Source organism: Sarcophilus harrisii, chromosome 2, assembly GCF_902635505.1.
Source record: "Sarcophilus harrisii chromosome 2, mSarHar1.11, whole genome shotgun sequence".
Taxonomy (NCBI): Eukaryota; Metazoa; Chordata; class Mammalia; order Dasyuromorphia; family Dasyuridae; genus Sarcophilus; species Sarcophilus harrisii.
The window spans coordinates 518,222,296-518,236,536 of NC_045427.1; the positions used below are offsets into that span (position 1 = coordinate 518,222,296).

General features: G+C 36.7%; 1 protein-coding gene across 1 annotated transcript in view; it reads right to left on the bottom strand.

The window, feature by feature from the left end:
- SMAD3 (SMAD family member 3) overlaps positions 1-14,241 on the bottom strand; it is a 159,183-nt gene that overhangs the window by 15,344 nt on the left and 129,598 nt on the right. The window contains exons 5-6 of the mRNA XM_031955335.1: positions 11,257-11,307; positions 54-266 (exon numbers count right to left, since the gene is read on the bottom strand). Of these exons, the coding sequence (XP_031811195.1) occupies positions 54-266; positions 11,257-11,307 (264 nt within the window). The remainder of the gene's footprint in view (positions 1-53; positions 267-11,256; positions 11,308-14,241) is intronic.

Consider the following 14,241-nt stretch of genomic DNA (forward strand, 5'->3'; position numbering starts at 1 on the left):
TCTGCTCCAGTCTATTATGGGAAGGCAAGCAGTGAAGTGGTGGATGTGCTTACCAATGTGCCGGCGAGTAAGCTCCACAGCTGCATTCCTGTTCACATTGGACAATAAACCAAGACAGAAGCGCTCCGAGTTGGATGGGTCAGTGAAACCATCTACAGTCATGGAAGGCTGAGAGGCATGGAAAGTCTCCCCCACCCTCTGGTTCAGTTCATAGTAGGAGATGGAGCACCAGAAGGCTGGCTCGCAGTATGTGACAGGTTGCAGATCTGCACAAGACACAAAGAGACACAAAGCAAGTCATTGAGCAATATGACCATGAGAATCACTCATTAAAAAAAAATGAGATTTATACAAAGTAATGGAGAAGGATGAAAAGAAAAGCAAAAACTCTAATAATAATGATAGCAAAATTCAGAGGAAAAGGGAGTTTTTCAACAGTTCAAAAGGGTTACAGAAATGGAATGATTTTGTAATTCTTATTAAGATTAAAGTAGACTTTTCCTTTAAACAAACTGTGAATATATATTGGAAAGTTTACAAGATCATGGACAATGTTTTATTTTTGTTTGTACATTTGGATTTTTTTGCCAACTAAGTTTATAATTAATTATGAAAGAAAGAACAGAGAAAACAACAAACACTGATAATTGATAAACACTGATTTGATAAATCAGAAGACCTTCATTCCACTCCCAGATCTAATACAAAGTTGCTATGCAACCTTATATGCACAGCTCATTCAAAACACTCCTGGGAAGTTTCTTCATCTGTGAAATGGGAATAAAACATAAGGCAGAATTCCATATACTTTGTCAATGCCTTTCCTGATGTAAAACTTGTAAAGATCAAATGAGGCAGTATCAGGAAAAGTTCTTTGAAAAGCATAAATCATGCTATAAATATAAAATGATATTATGGACAAGAAATTGATCTCATTTATCAGATAATTTTTTAGCCTGGAAATTCTTACATGAAGAAGTGCTTGAGGTATACATAAAAGCAACAGGTTACTGGTTAATGGCACGAGTCATCTCAGAAAATGAGTCAACCTAATCAAAGAAATTAAAAGTATATGCCATCCTTAGTGCTGAAAAATATGTCAGTTACTCAAAGAAATCAGTGCAAAACTATCCCAGCCCTTCTCAAATTCAGCCTCTTGATCAACCTTCCAAAGTTCCTAAAAGTTAACCATACTCCTTTCTGGCTCACAAGAAATCTAACTGCTCTGATTATCTTTTCCTAATCAAGTTCCGTACTATATATCTCAGGTCATTTCTTTTGAAAGATCACATAAGAATCCCTATATTCTTCAGAACTCAGCTAAAGTACTCCATATAAAGCTGTTCCTGATCAAAGTCTGTAGTGCCTCCCCACAAAAAAGTAACCCCATATTTTTATATATACTTATATATTTCCCAACTACTAGGGCCTTCCCTGTCTTGTGTTTAATCACCAATTTTTTTTTTAAATTTCTGTATATGCTTATATAGGTATATATTGTCTCACCTAATAGGATATAAGTTCCTTGAGAGTAGAAATTGTCATTGTCTGTCTGTCCATCTCCCTCTCTTTTGGTTTTTATATCCCAGTGCTTAGTACTTTAAGAAATGTCTGTGGATTGATTAGCAATTGTGAAATGCTTGTTAATTGATTGATTTAGCCAGGTTGTCCTCTGAACTTTTCCCAGGCCATACTGAGCAAACTATTGCCCCTACGTGTTTATTCATTCTGATTCTTCCACATGGATAGAATGTGCTCCCTCCTCCTCCACTTATCTAACTTATCCAAATCCAACCTATTCTTAAGAGACTGGCTCATTTCACATCCATCATGAGAACTTTTCCACTTTTGCACCCCCTTAAGTCCTCCTCCTTCTATGAACACTTGTAGCATGAACCATTCAAATATTCAAATGCTTGTTGGTGGAGTTGTGAACGAATCCAACCATTTTGGAGAGTAGTTTGGAACTATGCTCAAAAAGTTATCAAATTGTGCATACCCTTTGATCCAGCAGTGTTACTACTGGGATTATATCCCAAAGAGATTATAAAGAAGGGAAAGGGACCTGTATGTGCACGAATGTTTGTGGCAGCCCTTTTTGTAGTGGCTAGAAACTGGAAACTGAATGGATGTCCATCAGTTGGAGAATGGCTGAATAAATTGTGGTATATGAAAATTATGGAATATTACTGTTCTGTAAGAAATGACCAACAGGATGATTTCAGAAAGGCCTGGAGAGACTTACACGAACTGATGCTGAGTGAAATGAGCAGGACCAGGAGATCATTATATACTTCAACAACAATACTAGATGATGACCAGTTCTGATGGATCAGGCCATCCTCAGCAACAAGATCAACCAAATCATTTCTAATGGAGCAGTAATGAACTGAACTAGCTATGCCCAGAAAAAGAACTCTGGGAGATGACTAAAAACCATTACATTGAATTCCCAATCCCTATATTTATGCACACCTGCATTTTTGATTTCCTTCACAAGCTAATTGTACAATATTTCAGAGTCTGATTCTTTTTGTACAGCAAAATAACGTTTTGGTCATGTATACTTACTGTGTATCTAAGTTATATTTTAATATATTTAACATCTACTGGTCATCCTGCCATCTAGGGGAGAGGGTGGGGGGGTAAGAGGTGAAAAATTGGAACAAGAGGTTTGGCAATTGTTAATGCTGTAAAGTTACCCATGTATATATCCTGTAAATAAAAGGCTATTAAATTAAAAAAAAAAAAACAAAAAAAAAACAAATATTCAAATGCTTCAAATAAGATTGGTAGAATAAATAGGAGAGAGCAGAAAGAAATAAAGTCTAATGTCTTCATTTTACAGATAGATTGAACCCCAACTTCAGCCCTATTAGAAGACTGAATTAAGTTCAGGGACTTATTTGCCCCAATCATTCAACTTGTTTGCAGCAGAAGTGGTGGTTGGACAAGATCTCCTGAGATTCTACTCTAATAAGAAAATGTTCTCTGGGATAGCCTTATACACATATACAACATAGTTGGTTCCTTGAAAACCTGGGCTATAGCTTACATTTCTTTTGAAGTGCTAACTATTCAGTAGGATCCCTACTACAAAAATCCTCACTATGACATCACTGACAAATGGTGAGCATCCAAATCTTGAATAGAAGATTTTTAAGTGAGGGGAAGCTTGCTAGATTCCAAGGTTTCCCATTCTATTTTTGGAGAGCTCTCACTATTAAGGAAATTTTCCTTAAATTTGGTCTAAATATACATTTCCAAAATTTTTTGTTCTAGGCCAAGTAGAACAAGTTTATTCCCTTTTCTCCATGATAGTCCTTCAAATGTCTGAAGACAACTATCACATCCACACCTTAATATTCTCAAAATCCTTAGTCTTCTCTTAAATTGATCCTCACATTGATATAACTTTGAAGTCCTTCATTATACTCATCATCTCCCAACTTACCATCGTCCTTTATAAACTATGGCACCCACAACTGAATACAGTATTTCAAATGTTGTATGACGAGGGCAGAGTATGAAACTCTCACCTTCCTTATTCTGGACATCATACATCTCATAATGCAGCCTCAGATTGTGTGTGTGTGTGTGCGTGTGTGTGTGTGTGTGTGTGTGTGTGTGTTGAGTACTGCTTTCCCATTTGACTGCTGACTCATATTGAGTTTTGAATACACAAAAATGCCTACAATCATTTTCAGATCAACTGGTAAGTCCCCACTTCATACTTAAGTTTTCTTCAATCAAATAGAGGACTTTGCATTTATTGTTATTCAACTTCTTATTTAACTTGGACCAACACTCTAGCCTGTTTTTCTCCCTCTCTGGATACTGACTGTCATCTAATGTGTTAGCTATCCCGTAAAGCTTTGTGGCATCTGCATTTTGGATAAGTCTGCCATCTGTGTCTTTATCTCAAACCATTGATAAAAATGTTCAATATGATGCATGACACAGTTCACTAAAGATTTCTTTCCAAAGTGACATGAACTGGATAACAACTATTCTTTAAATCCAGTCATTTACTAGCTCTAAATTCAAATAATTGTATGGTTATTTGTCCTGTGACATTTCATCCTGTCCATAAAGATATCATGATTTGAACAAGTGCTTTGTTGAAATCCAGGTAAACTAGATCTGTAATAGATTTTATTCTAAATCTACCAGTCTAAGGTCACTGCAAAATTTTTATGTATTACAGTAGTGTTTTTTATACAGGTTCCATGAAAGGTTTGTCTTATCTTATGTAACATTTAGGTTCTCTATGCTATAGCTCCCGATTCTGTGATGGTGGCCCACACACGAAAGAACAAAAGAATTTCACCCTGAGATTCAGGAGCTAATTTTTAAGTCTTCTTCTCTGCCTCCTACAGCACACTCTTACTCTGGAGGAAATAACTGGACTAGAGCATAAGCCTGACCCCCTTAAAAACTTTAAAAAATTAAAAAGTCTGATTCGGAAAAACATTCCAAACTAATTAGGGTTTGAGTAGATGGCTCAGCTACATGGTTGCTATGGCTTCATGAATTGCCAACTAAAGATGAGCAATTTCATTTTTAGCTCAATTGATGACTCCAATCAAATCAGTAGACCTAAAATTTCATGACACGAATGAGGAAAAGTATATGAGTTAGAAAAAAATGGCTCTCATTTGGAGCGTGCTGTTTCCCTTGAATATAAGCTCCTTGAGGGGAAGAATGGTTTCATTTTTATTTTTGCACATTCAATGCCTGTAAGTTTAATAAATTGTTTATTGATTCATTCATACATTCTGATACTGACTTTATGGCCCTGGATATGTCTGTTCTTTCCATGGTATCAATATGGAAAATATAGAGTCATCCTTGTTCCATTCCATAGGATAGAGTAAAGTGACACGGTTGTGATATAAGATGGAGGTTCTTAATCTTTTTTTGTGTTATGAACTCCTTTGATAGTCTAGTGAAGGAAATATACTCCTCAGAAATTTTTAAATGCATGAAATAAAACATGGGATTACAAAGAAAATCAATTCTATTTTAAAAAGATGTAATTCTATTTTCCCATCCAAGTTTATGGACCCTTTGAATTCTATCCATAGATCCTTTGGGAATCCAAGGAACCAGGGTAAGAACACCTAATGATAAAGTAAGATAATCAGAGTTCTGTGATATTGCTCAGGATCAGACTCCCTCCACTGGGAACAAGGCAAGTCTAAGAAATAGGGACAGAGGGAAAGGAACTCGTCCTCTGTTAGCCCTCTGTGAAGAAGGAGGCAACAACAACATCCCTGGAACCTAGTGGTCTGGTTTCCAGAGAATGAACCTAGTTGGCTCTATAGAGAATATGTCAAACATATAAGTTGTTATTTTAGGATCATGATGAGATAAGTGACTTTCTAAGCTATTTGTTTACCAATATGTAGATTTTATTGTTTGGAAATTTAATTTAAAATAGCTAGTGGCTAGTGGCTTAAGTATAAACTTAAAAAATGACCAGTCTAACATTCAAAGTAGTCCAATTCCATGAAGGACAGACATCATAGAGAGGAGGGAGGAAGAAGAGAATTTCCATTTCACCTGACTTGGTTCTCTTCCTAACTTTGCCTCTTGCTGGGTATATGACCTACAGCCATCATTTCATCTTTTCAGGGCTCAGTGTGCTAATCATAAAAGGAAATGAGTGGCCTTTCTCAGGTCCCTTCCAGCTCTATAATCTTGTGGTTTTGTGCTTCTTAGCCAAGTTTAAGTATCTTTAAAATCAATCTGAAATCTCCAATTCTATTAAACAGATTGCCTCTACTGGCCTAGCCTCTATAATGGAACGTGCTTTTGGTCAGTGGTGGGAGGGGAAAAATAATTAATTCCTCACTGCCAATGAACTTTATTAAAGACGGGAAAAAAAAGTCAAAAAACCTGCCTATGCCTGCTTTCTTGCTTGACCCAATACTGAAACAATATCCCTCATCAATGCTAGTTTGGAGGACCAACAGCCTAAGACATTTCAGAATTCAGAGCTCATCATAACAGCAGCTTGAGTCAGGGGGCCCTCCCAGGCAGATCTGAGGTCTCCGCCAAACATCCCTGCATCTCCCAAAGACATGTTGAACAGACAACACAACATCGTATCAAAGCAACTAGTGGAAAACATTTGTAATGCAGGAGCTTGACACTTAATTAGGAAGATGCCAGTTCTGGGGAGCTGTGTAGTCGAGCCAAAGAAAAGTTTGACAGCTGCTTTTGAGATAGCGTTATTTAGGTTAGTTAACCTCTATTTCGAAACATGACCAGATTCCTAGAGAAGTACTGCTCCCAGACACTTAGTTGTTATCCCTGAGTACCCATGATGAATTTTTCTTTTCTCCAACACCCTCCTTCCATCTTTCCAAATTATCTTCCAAATACTTCTGGCTACTTATAGACTGACTTGCAGCCCACAGCTTTTCCCTCTTCTGTCTGTCCATTTGTGCCCCAGTGATGCTCATTTATTCTCCCAAAGCAGAAGTGTTTAGGATGGGCATAGGTCTAGTCATCTATAGCATCAACAATGAGCCACCTAAGCACTCTCTAGAGCAGAGATCACATGACTTCTCCATTGGGAACAACAGAGTTCCTTAATTTAGGGCTGGCTCTCTGCCAGATTAAACTTACTGAATGACCTCAATATTGAGATCAGCTCTGCACTGGCATACTTTCTGTTTTGTTTAAAGAAGAAGAAAAAAAGAAGAAAACCCAGAAGGCAATACTTGGCAACTGAAACTTCTATTAAAAACATCTGTAAATGAACTAAATCCAGTTGGGAATGAGAGGGATAAAGAGGGAGGAGGAAAGGAGGGAAACACATATAATGTAAAAATCTAAAGGAACCAGTGGGCCAAGGAGAGAAGCCAAATTTAGCAGAAGAGATGGTTTAAAAAAAAAAAAAAAAAAAAAGGTAACATGATCAGCCACTTTCATGCTTGGAATCTAACACTAATTTATCTAGCAAAAGCTTGAAGAAATCCAATAACTTGCCCAGAAGTTCACATACTGTTCTTCCCTCCACCTCCCCAAACCCCATCCCATTTGTACCATTAAGTGTCAAATCTTCTAAGCACCTATTCTCAGTTATGTTTGCAAAGAGCCAAAATGGGAGTTCTTATATAAAGGAGACCCCCCATCGGAGTTTTTCCTAAAAAGTGAGTAAGCTCTTCATTGGATCCTGAAGGCCTCTGGCTAGATGCACTAATACCTTTACATCACTAATAAATTGCTGCTTCAGGATATTAAATGATACCTAAATTTGTTTGAAGCATTAATGCGCATCCCTAAGTTTCCCAAGGTATAGCCAGGGAGTAACTTATTCACCTGAAAGAATTTTCTTAGACAAGATCATTAATCTTCCTCCTTTCTCCCCCATTTTTCTCCTCAATTATACATTCTAGAAAATCTGGAATGCACATATTCATTCTCTCTGTCTCTCGATCTCTTTCTCTTTCACACACATATACCCCAATTTTGTAAGACAACAGGAAAATCACATGCCATTTCCTCATCTTCAATCCAATCAGACAAACCTGCATCTACTATGCTTCAAGGCTTGTTGCTAGATTTCTGAAAACACTCTCCTGAGATCACCAACCTTTCAGTTTCCTTACAAAGTAGTGTGATGTCACACAGCTCGTTGTGATTCAGTCAAGTGGAGATGCTGGGTGAACAGTCAGAACAGAGATAGGTGCTAAGAATGGGCTTAAGCTACTTTAAACTAGATATTGAAATTTGACTTAAGTTTCTAGTTGTATCCTGGAAATGAGCAACTCTACAAATCTAGAGCTTGGCTTATTGTTTTGTTGATTGTCTAAGTTGGAAGTGATGAAGAAAATGGTGCTAATGCAAATTAAATTTTAGTGTTTCATGCTTATTTTCTCTCTGGAGACCTGCTTGTTAAACATTTACTAGCACACTGATGAAGGAGAGCAATAACCAGGATAGACTAGGAAAACTGCATTTTCCCTCACCCCTCATAAAAATAACTGACAACTTGTGGTCCCGTTGAAGAGAAGAAAGCAAATGGAAAGGACAGAAATGTCATGAGCATCACTGTGTAAGACTAAAACTCCTACAACAAACTACATACAAAGTAGAAACTTAATAGACATCTACAGAATTCAAGTTTGAAACTCCTAGTAAGTAGCAGGATGCCTTTGAGTATTTGACAGGGAAAATGTCATCTAATCCACTTTCTGTACCATGTATTTCTTTGAGGATAAAAAATTTGCACATGTAAAAATGTACATATGAAGCTTGTAATGACCAGTGTAGTGGAGAAAGCACTGGATTTGGAGCCAGAAAGACATGGGGTTGGAAGCCTGACTCAGACACTTAGTAGCTGTGTGACTCTGGGCAAACCTCTTAACCTATTTTCTTTACCTGTAAAACAAAGGAGTCTGATTGGATGACTTTTAACCTATGATTTTGTGATCTTAATACAGAGTACAATTTTCAAGCCACGAGTAGGACACACAGATAAGGTCATAGAATCATAATTCAGAGCTGGACAGGATCTTAGAGGTCATCCAGATAACACGCTAATTGTTAGAGAACCTTCTGTAATGTTATTCTGAATTTAACAATATTATAAATCTCTTGATGAGTGAAAAAGATATGTTAGCAATCAAGAAAATGTTTTATAATTGGGAACAATATTTGTTGCAACAATTTGCTCTATAAAAGTCTTTGTTTTTCCCTTTCTTTTAGAGACTGTTCCAATGATCATTCAGACATCCACCAGGACACTAAGTTCTACCCAACACATGCATCTTTTCATCTCCTCTTTTTAACTATTTTTTAAAAATCTGGCAATACAGCTTTGCTGGACCTCAGGATCAACCAAGGAAAGCCCAAATTAGAAATAGCAGAACAATGAAACCCATAAAAATGGTTTTTTTTTCAGGATTTATTATACTCTCCTTGAAGCACTATATTTATTTCATTATAAGAATCTTGATTTTAATAATCTTTCCTTTCTTGTCTCTTTTCCTAAGTTTACCTAACTGCCTTGTCCATAAGCAGCATTCAGACAAAAACATTTTTAACATTTTTTTTTAAAAGAAAAGAAATAGAATCAATTAGTTTATGAACTCAGGTTGATATGTATTGTGATGCAATAATATAATATATAATATAATGATTTTGCTTTATACATTATTTAATGAACTGAATGATTCTAGGCCTATAAGAAATCAACTTTTTGGTCATATGACCAGCTTAGACTAATCTTTTATGATTTTTCACATGAACTGAACACACATGCTACATGGGACTACTTTTCAATAACATTTCTTTTCCTTTTCAAAACCCCTTTCACTGATGTGTAGCACCCAGGAGTTCCAAAAAACAAAGAGTTGGAGAAATATTAGACAAGATGTCACCAAGTCCCCTCCAATTCTAGCATTTTAAATGATTTTCCTTCTATAACTCAATTTTCCTTTCTGCATCTTATGAAGGGAAGTTCAAATTAATTCCTTCTTTGGAACTATGTCAGGATATAGTTAGGAAAAATGATCTATAAATCACTCAGTGGGTATCACAATCCTCCCAGTTGCTCCCAAGAAAAGAAATGCCTTTTTAATTATAGCTATTTAAAAAGTCAACAAACACTTATTAAGAACCTACTATGTGTCAGGTGCTGTGGTGAGTGCTAAATAAAACCCCAAACACTGGTGAGCCAGGGCCAACTTGCTAAAATGTTTTTCTTTCTTAAAGAACTGGTCTCCACGCATAGTGTTAAATATTCAAGACTTAAAATTAAAACAGCAAGACTTAAAGACTAGAAGCAAAGAGTTGAGTTCACAATCTCTGTCTTTAATTTCATGGGCATAAGATAGCTTCTAGTTGGGAGAGTTTGTTTTTAATAATTCTTACAGTCCTTTCACATCAGGAATTTGATTTTCCCTGTGCAACGCCCAACACTAACAATGAAATCATTTACACAAAGAAGTTAAACCATATCCCTGTCATATTTTACAACTTGCCTTAAACCTTTTTTTAAAGTATTTGCGTGGGGAGAGTTGGATTAAAAGAAATACACATCTGTATTTACCTTCATTTACTCTGCCTTTTCCCTCTCCCCCTTTAACCTCTTTCTTCCATTGTCTGGTTTTTAATTTTCTCCCAACTGTCTCTGTTACAAATATTAAGTTTTCCCCCTCTCCCATCTCCCATGATTAATAACGTGATGAATTTGATTTCAATTGAGTTCCAAAGACCAGAGTAACCAAGTCTCTAAACTTGGAACAAAAGGCCCCCTCCAACTGAAATACAAAGAAAATTCTCTCTTGCTTGTTTAAAAACATCTAATAAACTGGTTCCCCTGGAATTTATCTCCCACCTCTAAACCAAAGATTCTTATCCTTTCTGTGTATCATGCTCCTCTTGGGCACTCTTTGGTGAAGCCCATATACAGGAATCTTCTCAGAAGCATGTTTGTTATTTTTTATAAGTATTGAAGGAAATGCTAAATTTTAGAGATTAATAAAAATAAAGATTTCCTTTTCCCATCCAAATTCAGAGACCCTTTGAAATCGACCCATCAAATCTTAGATCTATGAGTCCAGATTAAGAACTCCAGATCTAAATCTTCACAACATAAACATCAATATCCTTTCTGAGGCCTAAGTGAAGTGATATCACATTTGATTAGTGCCCTTGGATCAGACTTAGTTCAGTCTGTTTTTCAGGCAGGCTCCCCATGTGTGGTAGGTTCTATCATGTACATGAAAAAGGATATTTAAAAATGCTTGCACCCTAATAGAAAGAGAGAGGGCTGTTGGGATTATAGGGGCTTGTCTAAACGATCTGGAATAGCTTCTTAACGGCTGTTGGGGAGGAGAAGGTAGAGAGGAAGAAGAGGAGAAAGAGGTGGGAGAAGAAGAGGAAAAGGAAGAAGAAAAAGAGAAAAACAGTTTGTGGGATTACAAGAAAGTAAGCACCAAACCACATACCTCCACTTGTCTGACTGCACCTACCCACTGTGGTTCTTTAAGTTTGGGAGATAGTCAATTCATTATGCCCAAGAGAAATATAGCCCAACATATGGTTTTCTTTCCTAGAATCCCAGTTCTCAATTTTCCCATTCTATGCAAGACCGTAATTAGAAACCTTCATGGCAATCGATAAAAAACGATTGCACTGGGGCAGAGTACATGAGCCTTTCATCACTATGGCTCTCCCTAGCCAGTCAGCGGGAGTCAATTCATCTTAGCAGAAATCAAGGAAGGAAGAAATACTTACCCAAATTATTGTGTGCGGGGGACATAGGATTTGGAGATAAGTTTGGAGAACCTGAAAAAAAGCAAAACAGTGTTATCTCTCTTTTAAGAGTTATTCCACATTGCTCTGCCTCAAAACACTCTGTTTCAACCAAGCTGAACTGACCACTGTTCTCCATACACAACAACCTATCTCCAGTCTCCATGTTTTCATGCAGATTGTCCCCATTACCTAGAATGTTGTCCCTTCTCCCTTCAATCTCTTAGAATATAGCTCTATGCAAATGCCAATTTCTATAGGTATTTCAATAAGTCATGGTGCCATTTTAAGGTACCAAAGCTTAAAATGGGATCAAGACTTTTATTAAAGCTTAAAATGGCACCAAGACTTGAGATACCTTTTCTATAAACCCTTTAATGATCTTCCCAACTGTTAGCATCCCACATGCACCACTCCCAATACCTTGTAATATGTATGTACAAATACATGAATATACACGTGTGTACTTATTTGTTGCAACAATTCACCCTCTAAAACTCTTCATTTTCCCCCTTTCCTAAGAAGTCAAAATTTGTCACTTCCAGTGCCCATCCAGACACCCATCATCTCATCATCTTCCCCTCTCCACCCCACTCCTAGGAGTATGTAGATATAACATATTTGCTTATTTTACTTAACTAAGATTTACTTATCTATGCATATAGTCTTTTCCTGCAAGTAAAATATAAGATCCTATTGGAGAAAGACAATTCTATACTTGTCTGTGTGTCCCTGGAATCTAGCACATTTCTTAGCACATTATAGATGCTTAATGAGTTGCCAGATGACTTGAATTATTTGAGGTCACAATAGGGCTGTCTTTGAACATTTAACACACATTACAAAGGAGCTCAGAATACATGATCTCTGCAGTTCTAACTGTAAGATATTTTTCTTACACCCACAAAAGTGAATTCTAATTGTTCACTGCTGACAAAAGCAATATGAAGGTTAGTTGGAAACACATTCTCCTATTCAGCAGCCCAAACATACAGGGACCATATTTTTCCAAGCCAAAAGTCAGAACACATGGTCAGACAAAAGATATTCTCTTTGCAAAGACCCAGTAAAAATATACTTTTCCCTACTTGAAATTTGGACTGTCCCAGAAAATACAGAACATATGGTCACCATACCCACGCACCCAGTCAGCCAAAGGTTGGATTAGAAGCCAAGTGGGACAACAGTTCTCGCAATTATCCACAACCACAGCTTTTGATTGGTTGGCCTGCATGATGTACTAAACACTATCGACAGGCATCTGGAAATCCCAATCCCAATCTCAGGTTTCAAAAAACTCACAAAACTCCCGTAGAAGGCATATAACTGGGTGATCACACTGGAATGTGATGATGAACTCACTTGCGCACGCGTGTGCAGGCGCGCACACAAACATACACACACACAAATCTAAATCCATTTCTCCTATCCCTAATTAGATTTCACAAACAAAAAAACCTTACTCTTAAAGTCACAGTTTAATAAAGTAATACTGTACTTCTATGTCTTGAATATCACTCATTTGTTCCTAGAAAGTATGTAAAGTTCCTTATTTTTTACAAAATTACTTATGACAATTTCATTCAATGCCTACCAACCCTATGATGATAAAATGAACATCTTCCTCTGAACTCCTAGAGTCCTAATATATATATATATATATATATATATATATATATATATATGTATCAGCCATTCTATATTACCTTGTATTTCCTGTATGATAGACTCACCTATTCATGTCTTGAGGGCAGGGTCTATGTTTTATCCTTTTATTTAAATCTCCTATGGTAATTAGCATAAAATTTGAACATAAAAAATTAAATATCCATTTTTTGTTGTTGTTAGATGAATGAATAGCAGAATGCACGTAACACTACCACTAGTTTAGACCATGGTAAACTTGGGAAGTATTTGACTTTTTCTGCGGGGACTCAGTATATAATCTCCCTAATATCTAAATTCCAAGTACTATATAAATCTCCCTGAAGTCTAAATACTTATGATGTCCACTAAGGGAGGAGTACTAGATGGAGTTACTCAGTAGATGTTTTCTCTTAATATAATACCTCCCAAACTCAAGGGACATAAGTGATGTCTTTCGATAAACTGATAAAAAATGCAAGAGCCTAATTTTGCCACTATGATGATTTTTAAAGAATGGAACTGATGGAGCAGCTGGGTGGTGCAGTGGATAGAGCATCAGCCCTGAAGTCAGAAGGACCCAAGTTCAAATGTGGCTTCAGACACTTAAAAACTTCCTAGCTATGTGACCCTGGGCAAGTCACTTAACCCCAATTGCCTCAGCAAAAAAAAAGAAAAAAAAAAGAATGGAACTGATGATTGGGGACAAAGGCTTGAAGAAAAAAAGGAAGAAAAGAGTGGGCTGATTTAAATTCTTCTTGAAAGGAGGTATATCAAGCAGTCTGACTTTTTTCTGTATTTGTCTGTGAGGGCTATGAGAATGGTCTGGAATGATTTGAATGTAGTCCTACTATGGATAGACCAGACAACTCTGGCTGTGTCTAATTCTTCGCACATCGACCACTTAGAAAACCATTGTGTAACTTGTAGCTGATAATTAAAGTACCATCTAAATTGATTTTCTCATAGGCACCTTCAAGCAAAGATTAATGGGGCAGGGAGGTGCTCTCTAGTGCTGTTTTATATAATTGTGAAAATAATTTCCTACTTTGGCAAGTGCTTCATATGGACAGCAGTACCCTTTAAATACACTGAAGGGAAGAAGAGGATGAAGGGAATTAGAAAAAAGGGATTAAGAGATGAGAAGATGGGAAGAGGAGACAAAATGCAACCACTATTCCCAAAAGGGTTTTTTTTAATGTATTTCTAGAAAAATAACCATTCTTCAAAAATGAAGAATTGCTTTTGAGGTAAGAAGGAAGAGATAGAACAAATATGACATATGTTGGTTAGTAGACGTCTTCTGTGCCAATATTTTATAGC